We start from the raw sequence: 24309 nt of genomic DNA on the forward strand, positions 1-24309 counted from the left end.
ATCAAATCAACAGAAGAAATAAAGGTACAGGATTAACAAGGAAGAATTCTATGTGCAAGTATTTTATTTTATATACACAATGCTGTTTGAACTGATGGAATGGAGCCAGAACTCATGAGGTTGGAATGGGGGTTGGGCTGCACCATCACCTTTAACCGAGAATGCTGAGTCTTAGCAGCATAGGGACAGGGACTGGCCCTGATCCCAGACAGCAGCCGCTTTGCCAACAAGTCACAGCTTCAAACGGAGGATGAGCTCCAGCTATGGAATAGGGGATACAGGGAAGAATGGTCAGGTTACCCGAGCCATCTCTCTGCTTAACCTAACTCCTCCCCTACCTCAGGAAATCATGTGTAAAGTGCTAAAGAGGACACAAGGTGCAACTGTAGTGGATTCCATCAGGAGTGCGCAGGGCTGTGTGTCCCTTCATTCACATCAGCTTAAAGACACTAGAGTACAATACATTTTATAGATAACTGGCAGCGTATCAGCTTCACTAACCCCAATAATGAGTACAGGTAGGGCTGTGGCCCTCGGCATTGCATCACACCACTTCTTCCACTGTCTCCTTCAACTGGTTGGAGTCACCTCCACTGTAAGGACTATTACAAGTTACTTCTACCATTTAACCAGCTGCCCAGATAAGCTGGGCCATTGTCCCATGCTGAGGGAGGGACCTTGGACCTTCAAATGAATTTCTTCTTTGTTGCTGTGAAGCGCTCCATGTACTGAGGGAAGAAAAATACAAGTCAGTGCAGACCACCCCTGCGCACACATACAATTTCCCCCCTCCACACACACACACAGACTCACTCAAGACCACCCCCCCCCCCCCCCCCCCACAACAACCCCACTCACGTGGAACAAACACCCGAGATCTCAGCCCTGTCCCAGTTTCTGCAAATTCTCCTTACAAACTGTCAGCCTTCCCCACTATTGTGGACCGTGCACTGAAGTCAGATCAGCATCAGGCTCTCAGGGCAAAGGTGAACTGAAATATTCTTACATCAACAGAACACTACATCTGGATCAATACTCACTGCTCCCTCCCCACTTCCCACCCTCAGCCCTTCCCCTCTGCTTCGGCCAATTTAGAAGAGTGGGTTTAGACTGACTGGAATATTAAAAGGTACAGGGAGTGAGCAGGAGTGTGAATTTAGACTGGGTGGGATATTAAAGGATATGGGGACATATTAGGAGAGTGGGATTAGACTGGATAGCTCACGTGGAGAAAAAAATACTGCAGTCTGGATGAGCCTGTTACTGCCCTGTACATTGTAGAGAACTTGAAGTAAAAACTGAAAGTACAGCAGGTGTGAAAATCTAGTCTCAGCTCCAATCAGTAAATCACAGAAACCCCACAGCCTGCTGCAGGCACCAGGAGTATTATCTGGGTTTCAAATGGGATCCTTTGTCAGAAGTGGCACATTACACCAAACACATGAACCTGCCCTTTCTTCTTGAGGTGTTGAATGTACCATCAGCACTACCGATCTGTCCCCTTCACACATTGTGACCAACCTTATCATATCCCTCCAGATCTCGCAGATTCTTAATTTCAAAAAGATTTCCTTCGACAGCCAGCAGGGAAATCTGGGAGTCAGCCAGGATACTGACAGGGATCATGGAGATTTCTAAACAGTTCTCTTCAATCCTCAAAACCTTCAGCCGTGGGCATTGGGAGATGTGTGATGAAATCTGAGAGATCTGAAAGTACAAAATGGTTACTTTAACCTCAAAGCAAATTATAAAACTAGCAGCTCATAGTGCACACCCCTCACACTGGTGTTCTTCTGTAATATATTCTACACTACATCCCTATGCATGGATTTGAGACAGTGCTCTCAATTAAATGGCAATTTTTCACAAAAACATTATACTGATGGATTTGTACTATAAATTGAATTGTATTGACACTTTTGGGGAAAAAACACATTGGTCATCTAATTGATGAATGGGGATCAATATAGTCTTGACAGTTGTTAACTAACTGTACACATCCGACATACTGTGCACAACTTATAGTGCACGCAGGTAGCAGTGCACATAACACGTACAGGAGGAGACCATTCAGCCCCCACAGCCTATTTCACCATTAAGTTAGATTGTGGCTGATCTGTATCATAACTCCATCTACCTGCCTTGGTTCTGTAACCCTTAATACCATTGCCAAACAAAAACCTGTCAATCTCAGTTTTGAAATTTTCCACTGACCCCCAGCCTCAACAGCTTTTTGAGGGAGAGAGTTCCAGATTTCCACCACCCTTTGTGGGATGAAGTGTTCCCTGCCATCAGCCCTAGCTCTAATTTTAAGGTTGTACCTCCTTGTTAGAGACTCCCTCACTGGAGAAAATAGTTTCTATCTGCGACATGTCCTTTAATCATCTTGAACACCTCAATTAGATCACCCTTTAATCTTCCACGCTCAAAGGATTATAAGCCTAGTCTATGCAACCCAATCTAATAATTTAACCCTTTCAGCCCCAGTATCATTCTGCACCCACTCCAAGGCCAATATATCCTTCCTGAGGTACATTGCCTAAAACTGAACACTTACTCCAGATGGGGTCTAACCAGTGTAGCATAACTTTCACCCCTTTGTACTCCAGTCCTCTTGAGATAAAGGCCAACTCTCCATTAGCCTTTTTAAATTATTACCTGTACTTGGATCTCTAAATCTCTCTCTGCTCATCCATGGTTGAAAACCTCTCACCATTTAGAAAATACTCTGATCTCTCTCTCTTAGGTCCAAAGTGGATAACCCTACACTTTGTTACATTGAACTCCATCTGACACAATTTTTCCCATTCACTTAATCTATCAATGTCCCTTTGCAACTTTCTGCTCCCATCAATACTATTTACTGTGCCACCTAAGTGTCATCAGCAAACTTAGACATAAGGCTCTCTCTATTCCTCCTTCCAAATTATGAATAGAGTGAAAAGCCGCTGCCCCAGTACAGATCCCTGGGGGGCCGGCAGGGAACACTAGTCACACCTACCAATTAGATACATACCCATCATCCCCACTTTCTGTCTCTTCCCTCTGAACCAATTCCCTATCCAAGCCAATCAATTCCACGTGCTCTCATTTTTACTATTAGTATCTTATGTGGAACCTCGTCAAATGCCCTCTGAAAGTCTATATAAACACCATCTATAGGCAATCCCTTATCTACAACAATAGTAACCCCTCTAAAAACTCAACTGGGTTCATTAAACATGATTTACCCTTTACAAATCCATGTTGGCACTCTCTGCATACAGACTGTCAGACTCAACTAATAATGAACAGAGCTCAGTACTCAGTTTATACTGAAAACAAGAAATAATGCAAACAGACTGTAGCGTGCATAACTAATAATGCACGTAGTTCATAGTGTAGACAGCTCACACTGCACAACTAATGCTCACAGCTCCCAGTGTGCACAAATAGTGCACATAATCTGTAGCATGCACAACTATTACTGCACACAATTAATGCTCACAGTCCATAATGCACACAGCTCATCCTCTGGCACTATTTCCTTTTTTATTGAGTTGTAGTGGTTACCGGTGGCAGACCTGGTTCTGGTTGACATTGAGTTCGATGGCTTGCAACTGCTCCAGCTCGTCAGGAAGGCGCTGGATTCGGTTCTTGGACAGATCCACAACATTCAGGTGTCGGAGGCTGCACAGCTGGAGGGGAAACTCCCGAAACTGGTTCCCAGAGAGACTCAGGGTCTTCAGGCCTGCCAGCTGGCCAAAGCTGGAGGGCAGCTGCTTCAGCAAGTTACCATTGAGGTGAAGAGTCTCCAGTTTCTTCAGCTTGCTCACATCCTCGGGGAGAATAGCTGACAGAGAGAAAAATCTCAAGGTGACAAAAATAAACTCGCTCAGTGGGTAGAACTGCCAACCAGAGAGGCACCAAGCTACCTTCAGGCTCCTGGGTCATTTCATTCTGGGGCTGGAGGAATGGACTATGAGGGAAGGGTTCAGGTTCCGGGGACACTAGGAAGAGTTCGGAGGCAGGAATGGTCTGTACGGGGGGACTGGGGCTGAAGAGATGGTGTGTCAAGAAAGGGTTCAGGTTCCTGGAAGAACAAAGAACAGTACAGCACAGGAACAGGCCATTCGGCCCTCCAAGCCTGCGCCGATCTTGATGCCTGCCTAAACTAAAACCTTCTGCACTTCCGGGGTCCGTATCCCTCTATTCCCTTCCTATTCATATATTTGTCAAGACGTCTCTTAAACGTCGCTATCGTATCTGCTTCCACCACCTCCCCTGGTAGCAAGTTCCAGGCACTCACCACACTGTGTGTAAAAACAACTTGCCTCGCACATCCCCTCTAAACTTTGCCCCTCGCACCTTAAACCTATGTCCCCTAGTAACTGACTCTTCCACCCTGGGAAAAAGCTTCTGACTATCCACTCTGTCCATGCCGCTCATAACTTTGTAAAACTCTATCATGTCGCCCCTCCACCTCCGTTGTTCCAGTGAAAACAATCCGAGTTTTTCCAACCTCTCCTCATAGCTAATGCCCTCCAGACCAGGCAACATCCTGGTAAACCTCCTCTGTACCCTCTCCAAAGCCTCCACGTCCTTCTGGTAGTGTGGCGACCAGAATTGCACGCAATATTCTAAGTGTGGCCTAACTAAGCTTCTGTACAGCTGCAACATGACTTGCCAATTTTTATACTCTATGCCCCGACCGATGAAGGCAAGCATGCCGTATGCCTTCTTGACTACCTTATCCACCTGCGTTGCCACTTTCAGTGACCTGTACGCCCAGATCTCTCTGCCTGTCAATACTCCTAAGGGTTCTGCCATTTACTGTATACCTCCCACCTGCATTAGACCTTCCAAAATGCATTACCTCACATTTGTCCGGATTAAACTCCATCTGACATTTCTCCGTCCAAGTCTCCAACCGAACTATATCCTGCTGTATCCTCTGACAATCCTCATCATTATCCGCAACTCCACCAACGTTTGTGTCGTCCGCAAACTTACTAATCAGACCAGCTACATTTTCTTCCAAATCATTTATATATACTACAAACAGCAAAGAATATCATTCTGGGGCAAGAGTGGCCTGTACAGGGTGGACAGGCTTCATCTGATCAAGGCTGGGACCAGTGTCCTTACTGAGAGAATATTCTAACTAGTGCTATAGGGGAGGCATTAAGCTAATATGGTGGAGCAGAAAGGGGAGAAGGGATAAGGAGCGCAGGAAAAATGAAAGAAAAACAGGGAAGTTATAAAAAACAGGCGCGAAGGAGGAGCAAGTAAATGAAGTAAAATTGTAGACGTAGGACGGTTTGAGCTGTAAGTTTGTAAATGCAGAAAGGATTGTGAATAGAATGGGTAAGCTGGAGGCACATTGCCGTAGGAGGCAGAATGGTCTGATATAACAGCATCAATGGAGATATATACTGCATGGGACAGAGCTGTCTGCAATGGAAGCCTTACTGAGTCTTACCCAATTTATTGCTATTGAGAGTCAGGCTCTTCAAAGCTGCAAAGCGGCCAATGACAGAAGGCAAGGTCTCGACCTTGTTTCCCGACAGGTCCATTGTCCTCAGATTCGATGCGAGTCTCTGCAGGTCCATGGGAAACTAAACATTTGAAACACAAATCCAGAAATCTGTAATTCTAAGAATCACAAAATGAGAAAAAAAGGATGATCCCACACTGACCTCCCACCTGCACCACACAATAAACAAGGGTCCCTGAACTAAATGCCTCCCCGGAAGGCCTTCTCCACCACAACCACCCATTGCTGGGAGAACAATGGATGAGTGGCTAAGGATGAAGTAACTAAGCACTACATTAAGATCCAAGGGCTGCAGTTTGCTCTAAGATTAATTGGGTACTGGTCCTGAATCGTGTTCATTTTCACTGGAACAGCACAGGAGACAAAAAGTGAGGTCAAAGCAGGAATGGGAGGGGTGTTAAAGGAGAATCACAGAGTGAGAATGGAATGCTCAGATGAAAAGTGTTTCACTGCAATGACTGATATTCATCAGATAAATGCAGTACATAACATAGAAGAAACAATCATTCTCATTCACTTCTGAAGGATTGGAAGCATCAATAACTAGGTCTGTATTCTCCTAGATTAAGGGCTGAATGATTGTGGTGTTTAGGATGATTAAAGGATTTGATAAGGCAGATAGAAAAAAAACTACTTCCTCTGGTGGGGATGTCCAGAACAAGGGAGTATTATCTGAAAATAAGAGCTAGACCATTCAATGGTGATGTCAGGAAGCACTTCGTCACACAGTGGGTATAGGAAAGCTGGAACTCTCTCCCCGAAAATGCTGTCAAGGCTGGGAGGGTTTGGGGGGGGGGGGGGGGGGGGGTGGGGGGGCGAAGGTCAATTGAAAATTTTGAAACTGAGATTGATAGATGAGGGTATTAAAGGTTACAGAACCAAGGTGGATAGATGGAGTTAAGATACAGATCAGTCATGATCCAACTGAGCGGCAGAACAGGCTGGAGGGGCTGGTGACTTGTGATGCTCACCTTAATTGAATTTGCAGCAAATAAGCCTGCATGTCCCAGGGGCAGTAGTACTAAAGTTAAGAACATACAGCACAGGATCGTTGCATCTCACTCAAATTGGCCTCAGCACTTCTCACCTTGTGAAGGGAGGAATCGGCCCGAGTCCCCACTCCACATCACTCTCCAGTGACTGTTGCAGGAGAGGAGGAGACAAGATCCAGGGTTGAATGTGAACCCCCCCCCCCCACCACCACAGCCGAACATGCTGCTAGCCCTCATGGTCTCGGCACAAACATAACCCATGGCCACTTTGACGAGACGTCACAAAGCTTGGTTGCTCCAATAGCTCTGCTTCAGCGTGCCTTGTCCATTAAACATATCATAACTCACACTGACTGCTGCAGCTTCTCACCTCATTCAGACCTTTCCCTGTGAGCTGGAACACCCCTGTCTTCTGTGCAGTTTCCAGGTGAGCTTTCAGGGCACTGTTCCCCATGGCAAAACTGTGTAAGAATTTCCACAATCTCCGTTTGCATCCAGGTCTGCTAAAGACAAGTCCCACAGTCACACCAGATCATACCTAAAATAAAACACAGAAGTTAACAAAAAGGAAACTCACAACCTAACAGGTAAAGCTCAACTACACTCACTTACTCAGACAGCTGCGCAATCCCCACAGGCAACACATCTCTCCCCTGAGGACAACGTGGTGTCCCTCAACTATCCACCTCGCCAGCTTCCCACCACCACCCCCTCCCCAGGATTCTTCCTTTATTCCAAAAGATTGAGTCTTCATTAGAGACGAGGATGTTGCCAATGTAGCAGTAATAGACTTGTTAGCAAAGTTAAAGCCCATGGGATTAAAGGAGCAGTGTGGCAGCATGGATACTACATTGGCGAAAGCACAGAAAGCAGAGAGTAGTGGCCAACGGTTATTTTTCCAGGCTGGAGGGAAGTGTACAGTGCTATTCCCCGGGTGTCAGTGTTGGTATCAATGCTTTTTTTGATATATGTTAATGACCTGGAATATGATATACAGGGCATCATTTCAAAGTTTGATGAAACGAAAGTCAGAAATGTAGTAAAAATGAGGAGGATAGCAATAGACTTCAGTAGCACATAGACAGATCTGTGAAACGGGCACATGGCAATTGCAATTTAACACAGGGAAGGGGAAAAGGAGGGCAGGGAAGGGGAGAAAAACTTGCATTTATATGGCACCTTTCACAACCACTGGATGTCTCACAAGTGCTTTACAGCCAATGAACTATTTTTTGAAGTGTAGTCATTGCAGGAATGATAAATTGTGGTAGGATAAATGAGATGACACACTATAAACTAAATAATACAATTCTAAAGGAGGTGCAGGGAGAGAGAAACTTGGCAGTGGGGGAGGCGGGGTAAGTGTACAAATCATTGAAGGTGGCAAGGTAAATTGAGAAGTCTATAAAAAGGCATATGGGATCCTTGGCTTTATAAATAGAGGCATAGAGTACAAAGGCAAAGAAGTTATGTTAAATCTTATGAAACATAAGATCGGCCTCAGCTAGAGTGCTGTGTCCAATTCTTGGCACAACAACTTGCATTTATACAGCACCTTCAACATCGTAAAACGTCCCGACATGCTTCACAGGAGCATTAGAAAACAAAATTTGACAATGAGCCACATAAGGACATATTAGGATAGGTGACCAAAAACTTGGTCGAAGAGGTAGGTTTGAAGGAGCATCTTAAAGGAGGAAAGAGAGGTAGAGAAGTTTAGGGAGGAAATTCCAGAACATAGGGTCGGCGGCTGAAGGCACAGCCACCAATAGTGGAGAGTAGGAAAATCGAAGAGTGCTGACCAGTTGGAGTAGGGATTTGGGGGGGCAGGGTACCTTAGAAGGGAGAAATGATGACAGGAGAGAGAAGTAAGGAGAAAAATCAGGGAGAAAAACATGGAAATAGATTGATGGGCTCGTGTCCAGAGTGACAGCCAAAGCACGTATGCGAATGGGCACAGAGAAAACTCATGTTACATAGGCCTGGTTACAGATCAATAATTAGGATACATATATCCTAGTAGCAATAGGGAACAGAGAAAAGACAATATGACGGTATGCAGAGTTAAAGTCAGGTGTCCCACAGTGGGTAGAGTGGAGCTGGCATGGAGCAGTGGCGAACAGTTGTCACACTTTAGAAGGACCTCAAGGCCATAGAGAGGACACAGAAGAGTTTTAATAGAATGATACAAGGGATACAATCATGGTACAAGGGGTACATCAATCATGGTGCAGAAACTGGAAAAACTGGTGTTGTTCTCCTTAGAGCAGAGGTGAAGAGGAGATTTGATAAAGGTTCAGGAATAGATTTGAATAAGAAGTGACAGAAGGATCAGTAACCAAATAAGACAAATTTAAGGTGACTGGCAAAAGAACCAGAGGCAACATGAGGAAACATGTTTAAATAAAGAGGTCTTTCACCTGTTGCGATAAGGAATTTTTCTCCTGAGTGGAAGGTCATTTTACCCCACTTGCTTGTTGCCTTTATCTTATGTGGTTCCACAAACTCTGCGTAGCTGTTATTGTAAGTTACGTTCTTGTCCCGTGTTTTTCCAAAATAAGTTACGATGATCTGGAATGCACTGCCTGACAGGGTAGTGGAAGTGATTCAATAGTAACTTCCAAAAGAGAATTGCTGAAATGCTTGAAGAGAAAAAATTACAGGGGAGTGGGACTAATTGGATCGCTCTTTCAAAAGAAATGGCACAGCCAAAATGGGCCAAATGGCCTCCTTCTGTGCTGTACAATTTTATCATTCCATGAATCGTAAGCAGCATGCGATAGACAGAGCTAAGCGATCCCATAACCAACGGATCAGATCTAAGCTCTGCAGTCCTGCCACATCCAGCTGTGAATGGCGGTGGACAATTAAACAACTAACTGGAGGAGGAGGCTCCACAAATATCCCCATCCTCAATGATGGGCGAGCCCAGCACATCAGTGTGAAAGATAAGGCTGAAGCATTTGCAACAATTTTCAGCCAGAAGTGCCGAGCTGATGATCCATCTCTGCCTCCTTCTGAAGTCCCCAGCATCACAGATGCCAGACTTCAGCCAATTCGATTCACTCCGCGTGATATCAAGAAATGACTGAAGGCACTGGATACTGCCAAGGCTATGGGCCCTGACAATATTCCGACAATAGTACTGAAGACCTGTGCTCCGGAACTTGCCGCGCCCCTAGCCAAGCTGTTCCAGTACAGCTACAACACTGGCATCTACCCTGCAATGTGGAAAATTGCCCAGGTATGTCCTGTACACAAAAAGCAGGACAAGTTCAACCCGGCCAACTACCGCCCCATCAGCCTACTCTCAATCATCAGTAAAGTGATGGAAGGTATCAACAGTGCCATCAAGCGGCACCTGCCTAGCAATAACCTGCTCAGTGACGCTCAGTTTGGGTTCCGCCAGGGCCACTCAGCTCCTGACCTCATAACAGCCTTGGTTCAAACATGGACAAAAGAGCTGAACTCAAGAGGTGAGGTGAGGTGAGAGTGACTGCCCTTGACATCAAGGCACCATTTGACCGAGTATGGCATCAAGGAGCCCTAGCAAAACTGAGGTCAATGGGAATCAGGGGGAAAACCCTCCACTGGCTGGAGTCATACCTAGCACAAAGGAAGATGGTTGTGGTTGTTAGAGGTCAATCATCTGAGCTCCAGGACATCACTGCAGAGTTCCTCAGGGTAGTGTCCTGGGCCCAACCATCTTCAGCTGCTTCATCAATGACCTTCCTTCAATCATAAGATCAGAAGTGGGGATGTTCGCTGATGATTGCACAATGTTCAGCACCATTCGTGACTCCTCAGGTACTGAAGCAGTCCGTGTAGAAATGCAGCAAGACCTGGACAATATCCAGGCTCGGGCTGTTAAGTGGCAAGTAACATTCGCGCCACACAAGTGCCAGGCAATGACCATCTCCAACAAGAGAAAATCTAACCATCTCCCCTTGACATTCAATGGCATTACCATCGCTGAATCCCCCACTATCAGCATCCTAGGGGCTACCATTGACCAGAAACTGAACTGGAGTAGCCATATAAATACCGTGGCTACAAGAGCAGGTCAGAGGCTAGGAATCCTGAGGCAAGTAACTCACCTCCTGACTCCCCAAAGCCTGTCCACCATCTACAAGTGGCGGCGCAGTGGTTAGCACCGCAGCCTCACAGCTCCAGCAACCCAGGTTCAATTCTGGGTACTGCCTGTGTGGAGTTTGCAAGTTCTCCCTGTGTCTGCGTGGGTTTCCTCCGGGTGCTCCGGTTTCCTCCCACAGCCAAAAGACTTGCAGGTTGATAGGTGAATTGGCCATTATAAATTGTCACTAGTATAGGTAGGTGGTAGGGGAATATCAGGACAGGTGAGGATGTGGTAGGAATATGGGATTAGCGTAGGATTAGTATAAATGGGTGGTTAATGGTCGGCACAGACTCGGTGGGCCGAAGGGCCTGTTTCAGTGCTGTATCTCTAAATCTAAAAAAAAAATCTAAAAGTCAGGAGTGTGATGGAATACTCTCCACTTGCCCGGATGGGTGCAGCTCCAACAACACTCAAAAAGCTCGACACCATCCAGCCCGCTTGATTGACACTCCATCTACAAACATTCACTCCCTTCACCACCGACGCACAGTGGCAGCAGTGTGTACCATCTACAAGATGCACTGCAGCAACACACCAAGGCTCCTTCGACTGCGCCTTCCAAAACCATGACCTTTACCACCTAGAAGGACAAGGGCAGCAGATGCATGGGAATCCCACCACCTGCAAGTTCCCCTCCAAGTCACACGCCATCCTGACTTGGAACTATATCGCCGTTCCTTCACTGTTGCTGGAACAAAACCCTGGAACTCCCTTCCTATCAGCGCTGTGGGTGTACCTACTCCACATGGACTGCGGCGGTTCAAGAAGGCAGCTCACCACCACCTTCTCTTGGGCAATTAGGGATGGGCAATAAATGCTGGCCTGGCCAGTGACGCCTACATCCCATGAATGAATTTTTTTTAAATCGATCTATGCATTTTTCAGTGTCAGGTGTGAACAAGATGAGGCTCAGCTGTGATTTGCTTTGAGCTCATAGAAAGGACTGAGCTCCGTAACACAGAAGCCTCCCAGGGTTGAAAGGAGTCAGAGGGAAGGTGAGATAAGCTAAATCGCGGGTAGATGGTGGCAGCCCTTGATTTTAAAGTAATAAAAACTGGAAATACTCAGCAGGTCAGGCAGCACCTATGGAGAGAGAGTGTTAATGTTTCAGGTCGATTACCCCTCGTTCGATTTTTAAAGTCTGCTGATTATAAAAGAGACTGAACGGTGAGTAGAGCTGAATAATTCCCATTAATCTCATTACCCTCAGCTCCCAATCACACCCTCCCGGTCGATACCTGACGCTGCGGCCTGCTGTTCCTTCGACCCATTTGTTGTGGGTGGACGGCGGCTTTCTCCAGGTTACAGGGCGAGGCTGAGATCACCCGAAGGACCGGAAGCTGACTGCAAAACGTTCCCCCGGGCACTACCGGTTCTCGGAGCCAGTGTACCACCCAATAGTTCCGACTACAGCAGCAACACACAGCCAGCAAAGATAGAGGAACTCACCAACGCATCGGCCCCACTACTTGTGCCGCGTCTCCCTGGTAACCGCCCAAAAGAAATAACGCATTAGTGAGCCTGACCTTACCAACATGGCGGGAATTTGTCATACGTCATCATTCTGCACCCAGAGTAGTAACTTTACCTCATCAGTACACGCCGCATAGTGACGGTGGAGAGCGCGAGAGGTGAGTAACGGTCGGAGCGCGAGATGATCGACCGGGAAAACGGCCGCATCCCTCCACCCCACCCCCACCCCGACCCACGGCAATACCCGCCTTACTCGGTATCGCTGAAACAACCGACCCGCACAACCCTGGCTCTAGGACGCGAGTAATGTCACAGATCTGATGAAGAGTCATTGATCTGAAACATTAACTCTGCTTCTCTCTCCACAGATGCTGCCAAACCTGCTGAATATTTCCAGCATTTCGTTTTTATTTCAGATTTCCAGCATCTGCAGTATTTTGCTTTTATTTTAATGTCACAGATCTGCGTGTATACTTGGGACTTAGATGATGTCTCAGGTCAGCGTTTAGCCCTGGGTCTTAGATAATGTCACATATCTGTGTGTATCCCTGGGACCCGAGTGATGTCACATATCTGTGTGTATCCCTGGGACCCGAGTGATGTCACATGTCTGTGTGTATCCCTGGGACCCGAGTGATGTCACATATCTATGTGTATCCTTGGGACTCGAGTGATGTCACATATCTGTGTGTATCCCTGGGACCCGAGTGATGTCACATATCTGTGTGTATCCCTGGGACCCGAGTGATGTCACATAAATGTGTGTATCCCTGGGACCCGAGTGATGTCACATGTCTGTGTGTATCCCTGGGACCCGAGTGATGTCACATATCTGTGTGTATCCCTGGGACCCGAGCGATGTCGCATATCTGTGTGTATCCCTGGGACCCGAATGATGTCACATATCTGTGTGTGTATCCCTGGGACCCGAGTGATGTCACATGTCTGTGTGTATCCCTGGGACCCGAGCGATGTCGCATATCTGTGTGTATCCCTGGGACCCGAGTGATGTCACATATCTGTGTGTATCCCTGGGACCCGAGTGATGTCACATGTCTGTGTGTATCCCTGGGACCCGAGTGATGTCACATATCTGTGTGTATCCCTGGGACCCGAGTGATGTCACATATCTGTGTGTATCCCTGGGACCCGAATGATGTCACATATCTGTGTGTGTATCCCTGGGACCCGAGTGATGTCACATGTCTGTGTGTATCCCTGGGACCCGAGTGATTTTAGAATATTATTTTAGAACATTACAGCGCAGTACAGGCCCTTCGGCCCTCGATGTTGCGCCGACCTGTGAAACCATCTGACCTACAACTATATTCAGAATTTTAGAACTATGTTTTCAATAATTTTTAAAAGTCTGAATGTTGAGGATTGCTAGTGCTGTGTTTTACCTATCTGGTCTTATTGTGATTGTGTTATTGTATATTTCACTTGAGCTGTAAGGTTAATTGAAATCTCAATGTTATTTAAAAAAAATAAGCAAGTTTATAAAGCACTGTCATTGGTGAAACTGACTCTGGCGTTTTAAGGATATTTATTTTTACCCAGAACACCACAATCTCATTGCTTCAGCTGGAGGTATTCTGCTGAAACATTTATCTTTGCTTCAAAGATTGTTGTTACTTTAAAACGAAGTTAATTCTTTTGGAGAATAAAATTATTTTCATTCATTTAAAAGTAAGTTAGGTTCAGTGATTGCATTTTCAAGTCAATATCGCAACATTGCCAGACTGCCAGTGCTATTATACAATAGCAATTGCGGGTGGCGCAGTGGTTAGCACCGCAGCCTCACAGCTCCAGTGACCTGGGTACTGCCTGTGTGGAGTTTGCAAGTTCTCCCTGTGACCGTGTGGGTTTCCGCCGGGTGCTCCGGTTTCCTCCCATAGCTAAAGACTTGCAGGTTGATAGGTACATTGGCCATTGTAAATTGCCCCTGGTGTAGGTAGGTGGTAGGAGAATTGAGGGAAGATGGGGATGTGGTAGGGAATATGGGATTAATGTAGGATTAGTATAAATGGGTGGTTGATGGTCGGCACAGGGTGGGCCGAAAGGCCTGTTTCAGTGCTGTACCTCTCTGACTCTATGCCTATGACAAGCCCACTGGCAATGGAGTGAAAACTGAGTTAATTGCAGGAAAATGGCGATCACCTTTGCTGTCAATGAGGATGGAGCTATTATAAATACCTTGGCTCATATTTTGTGGTCTGTGGCAAAGGAATAGCACCCACCATTCATTACACTTAATAGCTACTCACAGACTGTACGTGAGCTTTTAAGTGGCAACTCAGGGTTATTAGAGATTGTTTTGTTTGACACCCTCCACAGGGCATCTGTAACTTGTGTAAGCAGGGCAAGCAACAGCGTGTCTCTTCAACCAGATTGAAGAATTCTCACTGAGCCATGCAGAGTCTAAGCCAGGAAATATAAATTAAAATATTTAATTCAATGTAAGCGCATGTACAGAAAGCAAAATAAAGAAAGGGAAAGATGAGGGAAGAAAGAAAGCAGGAAAAGAGAGAGGCAAGAGACAGAAAAAGTTAAAAAAGTATTTGAATTTTTTCTTAAATTAAGCTTTCAACAATAATTAAATTCTGAAGCAATGAGGCACCACACCTCTAACAGTAAATTTTCTATGCTAGAGAGGTTGTTTAGCATTTAAGAGCTATGTTGCCGTTAAAAATTCAATTATACCCAAGTGCACCAGCCCTAACTTCTTCTGGCTGTTTAGTAGGTAATAATGGACAAGTATTACAACTACATGTCTTTCCTGTATTTTAATCGTGAATCTCTCAACAAGGTTATGATGTAGTGAATTTTCTGGACAAGCAGAGTAAATCAGACAGCAACTTCCTGATATCTGTGTTTCACCAGAAGTTGCTGTCCGATTTACACCATAATAATGCTCGCAACATCAACCATATTTAATCACAAAATATGGGTCATCAGAACACATGATAAGAAACAGGAGGAGTAGTCCATTGGACCCCTTGAGCCTGCTCCACCATTCAATAAGATCATGGCTGATCTGACTGTGGTCTTAATTCCACTTCCCTGCAAGGCCCCATAATCTTCAACTCCCAGGTCAATTATAAATTTAAATAAAAGCAAAATACTGCAGATGCTGAAAGTCTGAAATAAAAACAAGAAATGCTAGAAATACTCAGCAGGTCTGGCAGCATCTGTGGAGAGAGAAGTAGAGTTAACGTTTCAGGTCAATGACCCTTCTTCAGAACAATCAACCATGAGGCAAAACATCCTCTCAGCATCTGCCCTGTCAACCCCCGAGAACCTTTTTTTAATTCAATCTTTCATGGGATGTGGGCATCACTGGCAGGGCCAGCATTTGTTGCCCATCCCTAATTACCCTTGGGGTAGTCTTATGACCAAGGTAGGAGGAGTGCACGGTCTTTTCTGGTTCCACTTCGCCACAGGTCACTTTTTTTTTAATGTTTGATGTATATGCAGTCAATCATATACCTTGCCCTTTATCCCAGAATAAAATACACCAACCTGGCTTTTTTTTTAAATAAAAAAAATTATCAGTTTTTTTTTTATAAAACAAGACTTAACCAGTAACAAGGCAAAGCAGTAACACAGATTGAAATATTAAAGTTCTCTTTTAAAATTCCCCACACACAAACTCACACACACATTGAAAAAAATACAGAAATTCTTTCTGCAGAGATGTTATAAAAAAAGGACAAAAAGAATACTTTGGCCAAATACTTGCTAATTCTTGAAGAAAACAAAAAGATATGAAAAGATGTCAGTTGTTTCTTTTTAGTTTGACGTCCCAAATATATGCAGACGGCTGTCACTGGGATCTTTCTTGAGCAGTTCTTTTCAGACAACATCGAGGATCAGTTTGGCAGGCTTTCCTGGAGAAATGCAGCATTAGGAGTTTCTGGCAGGCTTCTCAGGAGAAATGCATCAGTTTCTCTATTTCCTATACTTGATTCTCAAGAAGTTCTCAAAGAGATGGAAGAGGGCGAGCTGATCGTGCCTTCTCTTGACTGGTTTTCTCCAACTATCTTCAAAACAGTTCACACCTCAACACACTGTCCAAAGCAAAACCAAAAACAATATCTCAAGAGTCAAGCATCCTGACCTCTATATATCTTAACCCATCACTTCCTTGTAAACATCTTCTCCAGGTCACCAAGGTTTCTGTTGTTTATTGCTTAAAGCACTTGACTTCCAGCAAGGCTGTTTTTAAACAACATCTCAGTGTCCTTTCAACAAACAACAAAGTGATGTCACATATCTGTGTGTATCCCTGGGACCCGAGTGATGTCACATATCTGTGTGTATCCCTGGGACCCGAGTGATGTCACATATCTGTGTGTATATCCCTGGGACCCGAGTGATGTCACATATCTGTGTGTATATCCCTGGGACCCGAGTGATGTCACATATCTGTGTGTATATCCCTGGGACCCGAGTGATGTCACATATCTGTGTGTATCCCTGGGACCCGAGTGATGTCACATATCTGTGTGTATCACTGGGTCCCGAGTGATGTCACATATCTGTGTGTATCACTGGGTCCCGAGTGATGTCACATATCTGTGTGTATCACTGGGACCCGAGTGATGTCACATGTCTATTTATTCCTGCGACCCGAGTAATGTCACATGTTTGTGTGTATCTCTGGGACCTGAGTGATGTCATATGTCTGTGTATCCTTGAGACCTGAGTGGTATCACAGGTTTGTGTGTATCCAGGGCCTGAGTGATGTCACAGGTTTGAGCGTATCCTGGGGACCTGAGTGATGTCACAAGTCTGTGAGTGTGAGATGTTTGGGTTTGTAGAAGTGAATAATTACAGGCAAGCTTGTGCTCCAGACTCCTAGTGTAGAACTGAATCACTGACACTATGCAGAACTCAGTTTTTTTCTGCAATCTCTTTTTCAGCCCATCTTCAAGTGAGGATGCAGTCTGCGAACCCCTGGGACCCTACAGCTCCGAACCCGGCAGCCTGTTTTTTGGAGAGGTGCCTGGGAAAGGGATTATTGACGCAGGTATTACTGGCTAACCTCACTCGGAGAAATAATGCCTCTTGCACTTTTCAAAATCCATACATATTTTTCTCTAATTCCAGTTGTTTCCTTGGCCCTACTGCCCAACTGGCTGTTCTTAATTCTTGAAGCCAGTCAGCAACTGTCCCCATGAGGAACTTCCCAGCCATGCCCCATCTGATGCTTGGTGCGTTGACACTGATACATGCAGGGGTTACCACACTGAGCGGGAGCTCCCAAAACAGAAAGAAAGACTTGAATTTATATAGCTCCTTTCACGACCTGAGGACATCCCAAAGCACTTTGCAGCCGGTGAAGTATTTTTGAAGTAAAAGCAAAATACTGCGGATGCTGGAAATCTGAAATAAAAACAAGAAATGCTGGAATCACTCAGCAGGTCTGGCAGCATCTGTGGAAAGAGAAGCAGAGTTAACGTTTCGGGTCAGTGACCCTTCATCGGAACTGACAAATATTAGAAAAGTCACAGGTTATAAGCAAGTGAGGTGGGGGTGGGGCAAGAGATAACAAAGGAGGTCTAGATTGGACCTGGCCACATAGCTGACCAAAAGTCTAGTTACTGTTGTAATATAGGAAATATGGCAAGATAATCTGTTTATTTGTGATGTTGATTGAAGGATAGATATTGGCCAGGAAAGCAGGAAGAACTCCCCTGCTCTTCTTCGAGATTGTGTCATGGTATCTTTTACATCCACCTGAGAGGGCTGATTGGGCCTCGACTTAATGTCTCATCCGAGAGTTGGCACCTCCAACAGTGCAGCCCTCCCTCAGTACAGCACTGCTGTGTCAGCCTAGATTCTATGCTCAGATCTCTAGAGTGGGACTTGAACTTACTACTACTTTCTGACACAGAGTCAAGAGTGCTAAACTACTGAGCCACAGCTGACCTGGACACTGGAGCTATTTGTGGAAACCACCCTCCAATGTCAGCCTGGCTGTGATCAGCCAACTGAGCACAGACCAGCCATTGAACTTGTATCAGGTCAGACTTGACAGGGAATGCTGGCGGGTTATCCAACAAGCTGTATCTCACAGATAGTCCTCTGATGCCCAAACGCACACACTTCCAGTAGAGGTTGCTCTGTAGCAATTGGATGTGAGATCCAGGACCAATTTTATGTTCTTCTCCCCTTGTTCAGGATGATGAGGCCAGTTAACAGTAGTTCTGCCTCTGCTGAATGAAACAAACTCTCAGAGACACACAAGAGAAAAGCTTTCCAATAGGCTGACTACATGGTGGTCTCCTCATCCTCTCCCAGGCCATCAAAACCATGAGGCACCTCCTCTCCCTAAGTCTGCACCTCCTCCCACAGCCTACTGGCTTTTAACAGCCATGCTTGGTATCATCTGAAAAGCTTTCTAAAATCGAAGCTTAGCCCCTGATTCCAGTCCAGTCTGTTCTAACTTTGGTCCTCGTCTGTACTGTGGGACTCTGTTCCTCAGGGAAATCTAGAATAGGATGTTGTTGTTAGTCCCAGCACCATGCCTTGCAGAATTGGAGAGACAGGGAGTGAGTCAATTGATGTTGTAGTTACAAGATATGCATTTATTTATTCCCAGGTTACTGACTTGTTGATTTTCTTCCCCTGTCAAACAGGATATTTTGGATCTAAACAAGGTAGAGTTTGGAAACACAGTGCCATTTGTACAACGCTTCAGACTGATAGATGAAGTTTCGCACACCAGGGCAGAACTTGAGCAGGTATCAGCTTTTATTTCTCTAGATAATAAAACTGTTCACTCTGTAAAGGGCAGCAAGGAGCCTGTGTTTATATAGCACCTTTAACTTGCATCCCAAGGCACTTGGCAGGAGCGTTATCAGATAAACATTTGACACCGAGTTAGGAGAGACCATGCCCTGGAGGCCTGTCAGTACAGGACTAGGTTCAAAGTAATGGTCAGCTCCTAATCATTGATGCTGAGTACATTAAGAGCAGCAACTTGTATTTAAACATCATCATATTGTAAAGAAGCACCCCAAGATGCTGCCATAAATAGGTGTATGGAAGATGGACACTGAGCCAGGAAGGGAGATGAGGTGTGATCAAAAGCCTGACACGAGAGAGATGTCCCAAAGTGATTTAGAGCCAATTAAGTATAGTAATAAAAGCAAAATACTGCGGATGCTGGAAATCTGAAATAAAAACAAGAAATGCTGGAATCACTCAGCAGGTCTGGCAGCATCTGTGGAAAGAGAAGCAGAGTTAACGTTTCGGGTCAGTGACCCTTCTTCGGAACAATTAAGTATAGTTACTGCTGTAATGTAGGGAAACGCTGCAGTCAATTTGCACATGGAGATAACTCCCCTGCTCTTTTTCTAAATAGTGCCATGGGATCTTTTACAGAGATACCTGAAAAGGCAGACTGGACCTCAGTTTCATAACATCACATCCCAAAGACAGCGCCTCGGACAGTGCAGCACTCCCTTATTACTGCACTGGACTGTTAGCCTACATTATGTGCTCAAGTGTCTAGTGTGGGACTTTAATCCCAGACCTCTTACTCAGAGACAAGAGTACTGACCACAATTGACATCTACAGAGAGAGACTGAGGACTAAGGCATGTGTAAGGGTTTCAGTCAAGTTAGAGGTGGTTAGAGTGGAAATTAAAGTAGCTTGCATGCAATGTTACCCAGGTAAATATGAAAACAATAACTACACTGCAAAACAAAAGTAATTAATTGGATGTAAAGCCCTTTTGGATGTAGTGAAATTGTGAAATTTCTGTATAAATGAATCTTTGTCTTTTTTGTTTGGCTCTTTTGTTCATTTTGCAGAATTCATAATAGTTTCATCATACTGTGTGTTTCCCAGCTTTCTCCTCTCATTCCCTGAAGCAGTGACACAGACTGAGATATGATTACTTGAATACTGCCCACACGTTGACATCTTACCTAAGTGGCCAGTCCTCATGTGGGCCTCACCAGTGAGTGCGAGCACAAAATTATTCTCTGGAGAGGGAGGGGAGCAACAAATTATTGACCTGGTTGGGAGATTGGCTGAGCAGATGGTGGCAGAGAGTAGGCATAATGGGCAGGTATTCTTACTGTGAGGGTGTGACTCGTGGTATCCCAAAAGGATCTGTGTTGGGGCCTCAACTTTTCACAGTATTTATTAATGACTTAAATGATGGAATAGAAAGCAACATATCCAAATTTGCCAATGATGCAAAGATAGGCAGCATTGTAAGCAGTGTAGATAGAAGCATAAAGTTATAGATTAAGTGAATGGGCAAAACTGTGGCAAATGGATTTCAATGTAGGCAAATTTGAGGTCGTCCACTTTGGATCTAAAACGGATAAAACAGTGTACTTTCTAAGTGGTAAGAAGCTAGAAACAGTGGAGATCCAAAGAGACGTGTGGGTCCAGGTACATCGATCCTTAAAATATCATGAACAGGTACAGAAAATAATCAAAAAGGCTAATGGAATGCTGGCCTTTATATCTAGAGGACTAGAATACAAGGGGGTAGAAGTTACGCTACAGTTATACAAAGCCCTGGTTAGACCATACCTGGAGTACTGTGAGCAGTTCTGGACATCATGCCTTAGGAAGGATCTATCGGCCTTGGAGAGAATGCAGTGTAGATTCACCAGAATGATGCCTGGACTCCAAGCCTTACTCACAAGGGGAGATTACACAAATTTGGCTTATATTTCCTGGAATTTAGAAGGTTAAGGGGTGATTTGATCGTGGTTTTAGAGATATGAAGGGGAACTTATTAGGTAGATAGAGAAGTATTTTCTGCTGGTTGGGGAGTCTAGGATTAGGGAGCGTGGTCTAAATATTAGAACCAGACCTTTCAGGAGTGAAATTGGGAAACACTTCTTCACAGGAAGAGTGGTAGAAGTTTGGAACACTCTTCCACAAACGGCAATTGATGTTAGGTCAATTGTTAATTTTCAGTCTGAGATTGATAGATTTTTGTTTACCAAAGGTATTAACAAAGGTGGATATATGGAGTTAGGTTGCAGATAAGTCATGATCTCATTGAATGACAGAACAGACTCGAGGGGCTAAATGGCCTCCTCCTGTTCCTATGACAGACAACCCAATCCTGTCCTCACCCAGTGTTCACACATATATATTGCAGCAGGAGGCACTGAACAATGGACACCCTGGCTGATCAACCAAAGAGCTATGAAGCCAGTGGTACAGCTCAAACTTCCAGCCCGATTGAAATCCAGTCCCTCAACACAGACCAGTAAAGCAGCTGGGACCTGGTCTGTATAGCCAGTAGTGCGCTCAACCACCGAGCTACTTGATGAGTCTCTGCTGTGTACTGTTGTTCATGTTTCTTCATTTCTTCTGACTGTCAGAAATCTCTGGAGTTAAAGCTGCTGCAGTTGCAGAACGACACAGCAGATATCGCCCACCCCATGTGTTTGGGTAAGTCTGCCACGGGTGGCTCTGTGCACGTGAAATATCAATGGGGGCAGATGAGTTGCTGAATGGGTTTGATGTCTCCTTTTAAGGGACTGGAATTACATGTAGGCCAGACCAGGGATGTGTGGCAGGTCCTTTCCCTCTTGGATATTGGTTGGTTTTTTACAACAGTCTGGTAACTTTCATGTTGTTTTATCAGCCCACCTATCACCAGATTTATTGAATTAAGTTTCATGACTTGCCAGCTGTCGGGGCAGATTTGAACTCCAATTTGCCAGTCCAGTTCTATAACCACGAGGCTACTGTACGCTCTACCCCTGCCAAAATATCTGTTTTTAATACATGGGTCAAGTTCAGAAGAAGGTGAACAGTTTATAATTCGCTACTTTTTATGTGTGGGATAGACTGCTGAAGAAGGCAGATATTGTGGGAAATAGGTGTGAGAGAGGGATTAGGGAGCAGAACCAGCCAATCCTAAGGGGCCGTCTAGGGCATTCACTTCCGATGTGACCCAGTGCTGTCAGTCTATCCATCTGAATGTGCTTAGATGTGTTTAGCATGCATTCATTCCAGGTGTCCCCATGGCCTTGTGGACCATTTGGCACTAATTTCAGAGGATCCCAGGTTCACACCACAGTCTGTGCTGAGTTTTCCAAAGTCACTCCTGAACCAAGAGAGACAAGCCAGCCAGGGCTGCTGCTCCTGATCACCGCTTGAATGGCCTGTCAGTGCTCAGTGAAGTAAAGCTATTTGGGTGAGCTACAACCTGTAAAACTGCCCAGTGTGAGTTAGTACCTGAAGGACAAAAGGGGAGAGGCTAGGGGTGAGGGGAAGGAGTCTGCACTGGTTTGGTGTGAATTGCTCTGTGTATCAGGTACGCAGTGCTGCGGCACCACATATTTGACCTGCTTCTCTTGTATTGCTAGCTGAGAAATACAGTGAGCTTCAGTCGATGAACAGCCACTTGGAGGCGATCTTGCAGGAGAAAGTGTCGCTGAAGCAGCGGTTGGTGCAGCCTATTTGCCATCAGTGCCTGCCTGTGGAAGCCAATTGTCACAGGTGAGCTGTCGAACATCCCGACTGGAGTTGGGTTTAGCAATGTCAGCACCATGGTAACTGGAATATAATTAGGGCCCATACCTCAAAGCCAGTTTCTGAAGCAATCCCAAATGGATTCTGGCCAATATTTGAAGACATCTCAATCTGATTTTAATATTAAGTTTTGTGCGTGGTGTTGCAAGGTAGAGTTCACTAAAGAGTACTTTGAGAAGAGAATGGTATGTTGCTTGAATGGCCTCATCATTCTTTCCATTCTGCAATGGTTTGGTGTTTCTGTGCATTAGCATTTTCACATCAATGCTGCATCTTAGAAAGGGAACCTTACCATCTGAACCTTCTTTTGGAATGTATTGTGAAGAAAATTAGAATTACTATTAACAAACTATGTGTCAGCCTTGGCCCAATGGGAGCACTCAGCCTCTGAGTCAGAAGGTCGTGGGTTCGAGACTGTCTTGAGCTTCAAATGTAGGCTGACATGGCAATGACCATCTCCAGCAACAGAGAACCTAACCATCTCCCCTTGACATTCAATGGCATTACCATCGCTGAATCCCCCACCATCAACATCCTAGGGGTTACCATTGACCAGAAACTGAACTGGACCAGCGACATAAATACTGTGACTACAAGAGAAGATCAGAGGCTAGGAAACCTGCAGCGAGTAACTCACCACCTGACTCCCCAAAGCCTGTCCACCATCTACAAGGCACAAGCGGTGTGATGGAATACTCTCCACTTGCCTGGATGGGTGCAGCTCCAACAACACTCAAGAAGTTCAACACCATTCAGGACAAAGCAGCCTGCTTAATTGGCGTCCCTTCCACCAGCTTCAGCATTCACTCCCTCCACCACTGCGCACAATAGCTGCAGTGTGTACCATCTACAACAGGGTTGTCCAACCTTTTCGGGCAGAGGACAGCCAAAAATTACAATTTTTGCTCGGACTCTGGGGGACGGTGAGCAAATTTCGAGAGAAAAGGGCATTCAAAATATATGTTGCTAATTAAAAACAACAAATTTTTGTGAAGAAGCTTTAAATGAGAAGACTAATTTATTGACTTATTTTCTTGTCACTATATTGAAAACGATTTTAGTGACATTCCTGGCATTAATTTTGCTTGCATAAGTAGTCAATCTCTGCCTGTACACTTGATCAATGTCCATCTTTGAGGAGATCTGTCTCAGTCTCTGTCTCTCCCTATGTTTCCCTCTCTTGTGTGTTCCTCCCTCTCTATGTCGTCCTCACTCTCTGTGTTACCCCCCCCCGCCCCTCCTTCTCTCTGTCCCCTCTTCTCTCTCTCTCTCCCCCCTCTCTCTCTCTGTTCCCCCCTCTCTCTGTCCCCCCCTCTCTCTCTCTGTCCCCCCTCTCTCTCTCCCACTGTCTCCGTCTCTTCCTCGCTCCCTCTGTCCCCCCGCTCGCTCCCTCTGTCCCCCCGCTCGCTCCCTCTGTCCCCCCGCTCGCTCCCTCTGTCCCCCCGCTCGCTCCCTCTGTCCCCACGCTCGCTCCCTCTGTCCCCCCCGCTCGCTCCCTCTGTCCCCCCCCCGCTCGCTCCCTCTGTCCCCCCCCCCGCTCGCTCCCTCTGTCCCCCCCCCGCTCGCTCCCTCTGTCCCCCCCCCGCTCGCTCCCTCTGTCCCCCCCCCGCTCGCTCCCTCTGTCCCCCCCCGCTCGCTCCCTCTGTCC

General features: G+C 45.6%; 2 protein-coding genes across 7 annotated transcripts in view; one reads left to right on the top strand and one right to left on the bottom strand.

Annotated features, from left to right (window-relative positions):
* Nucleotides 1–46: 46 nt before the first annotated feature.
* Nucleotides 47–12207, bottom strand: lrrc57 (leucine rich repeat containing 57). 6 transcript variants are annotated; one of them, XM_068039721.1, is made up of 7 exons: nt 12113–12178; nt 8949–9170; nt 6899–7066; nt 5462–5597; nt 3564–3832; nt 1522–1707; nt 47–728 (listed from the first exon to the last, which is right to left on the bottom strand). In XM_068039721.1, the coding sequence occupies exons 3-7, from the start codon at nt 6980–6982 to the stop codon at nt 687–689; spliced, it is 717 nt and encodes a 238-aa protein (XP_067895822.1). In that variant the 5' UTR covers nt 6983–7066; nt 8949–9170; nt 12113–12178; the 3' UTR covers nt 47–686. The 6 variants fall into 6 exon arrangements, with proteins under 6 accessions (XP_067895822.1, XP_067895824.1, XP_067895821.1 ...); XM_068039723.1 differs by lacking the exon at nt 12113–12178 and adding an exon at nt 11902–12070 and having other exon boundaries at nt 8949–9113; XM_068039720.1 differs by lacking the exon at nt 12113–12178 and adding an exon at nt 11902–12070.
* haus2 (HAUS augmin like complex subunit 2) overlaps nt 12096–24309 on the top strand; it is a 17049-nt gene continuing 4835 nt past the window's right edge. The window contains exons 1-5 of the mRNA XM_068039732.1: nt 12096–12294; nt 17062–17168; nt 18781–18885; nt 21503–21572; nt 22496–22628. Coding sequence (XP_067895833.1) covers nt 17079–17168; nt 18781–18885; nt 21503–21572; nt 22496–22628 — 398 coding nt within the window. The 5' untranslated portion in view covers nt 12096–12294; nt 17062–17078. The remainder of the gene's footprint in view (nt 12295–17061; nt 17169–18780; nt 18886–21502; nt 21573–22495; nt 22629–24309) is intronic.

Source organism: Heterodontus francisci, chromosome 9 (genome assembly GCF_036365525.1).
Source record: "Heterodontus francisci isolate sHetFra1 chromosome 9, sHetFra1.hap1, whole genome shotgun sequence".
NCBI classification, from domain to species: Eukaryota; Metazoa; Chordata; class Chondrichthyes; order Heterodontiformes; family Heterodontidae; genus Heterodontus; species Heterodontus francisci.

Excerpts from the sequence above, each read along its gene's own strand:
- lrrc57 (XM_068039724.1), bottom strand. The coding sequence starts at position 6,982 with ATGGGGAACAGTGCCCTGAAAGCTCACCTGGAAACTGCACAGAAGACA. Across the intron at positions 5,598-6,898 it reads CAGGGAAAGGTCTGAATGAG|TTTCCCATGGACCTGCAGAG; the intron begins GTGAGAAGCTGC and ends TCAAATGTTTAG. Across the intron at positions 1,708-3,563 it reads TCAATGTCAACCAGAACCAG|ATCTCTCAGATTTCATCACA; the intron begins GTCTGCCACCGG and ends TTGTACTTTCAG.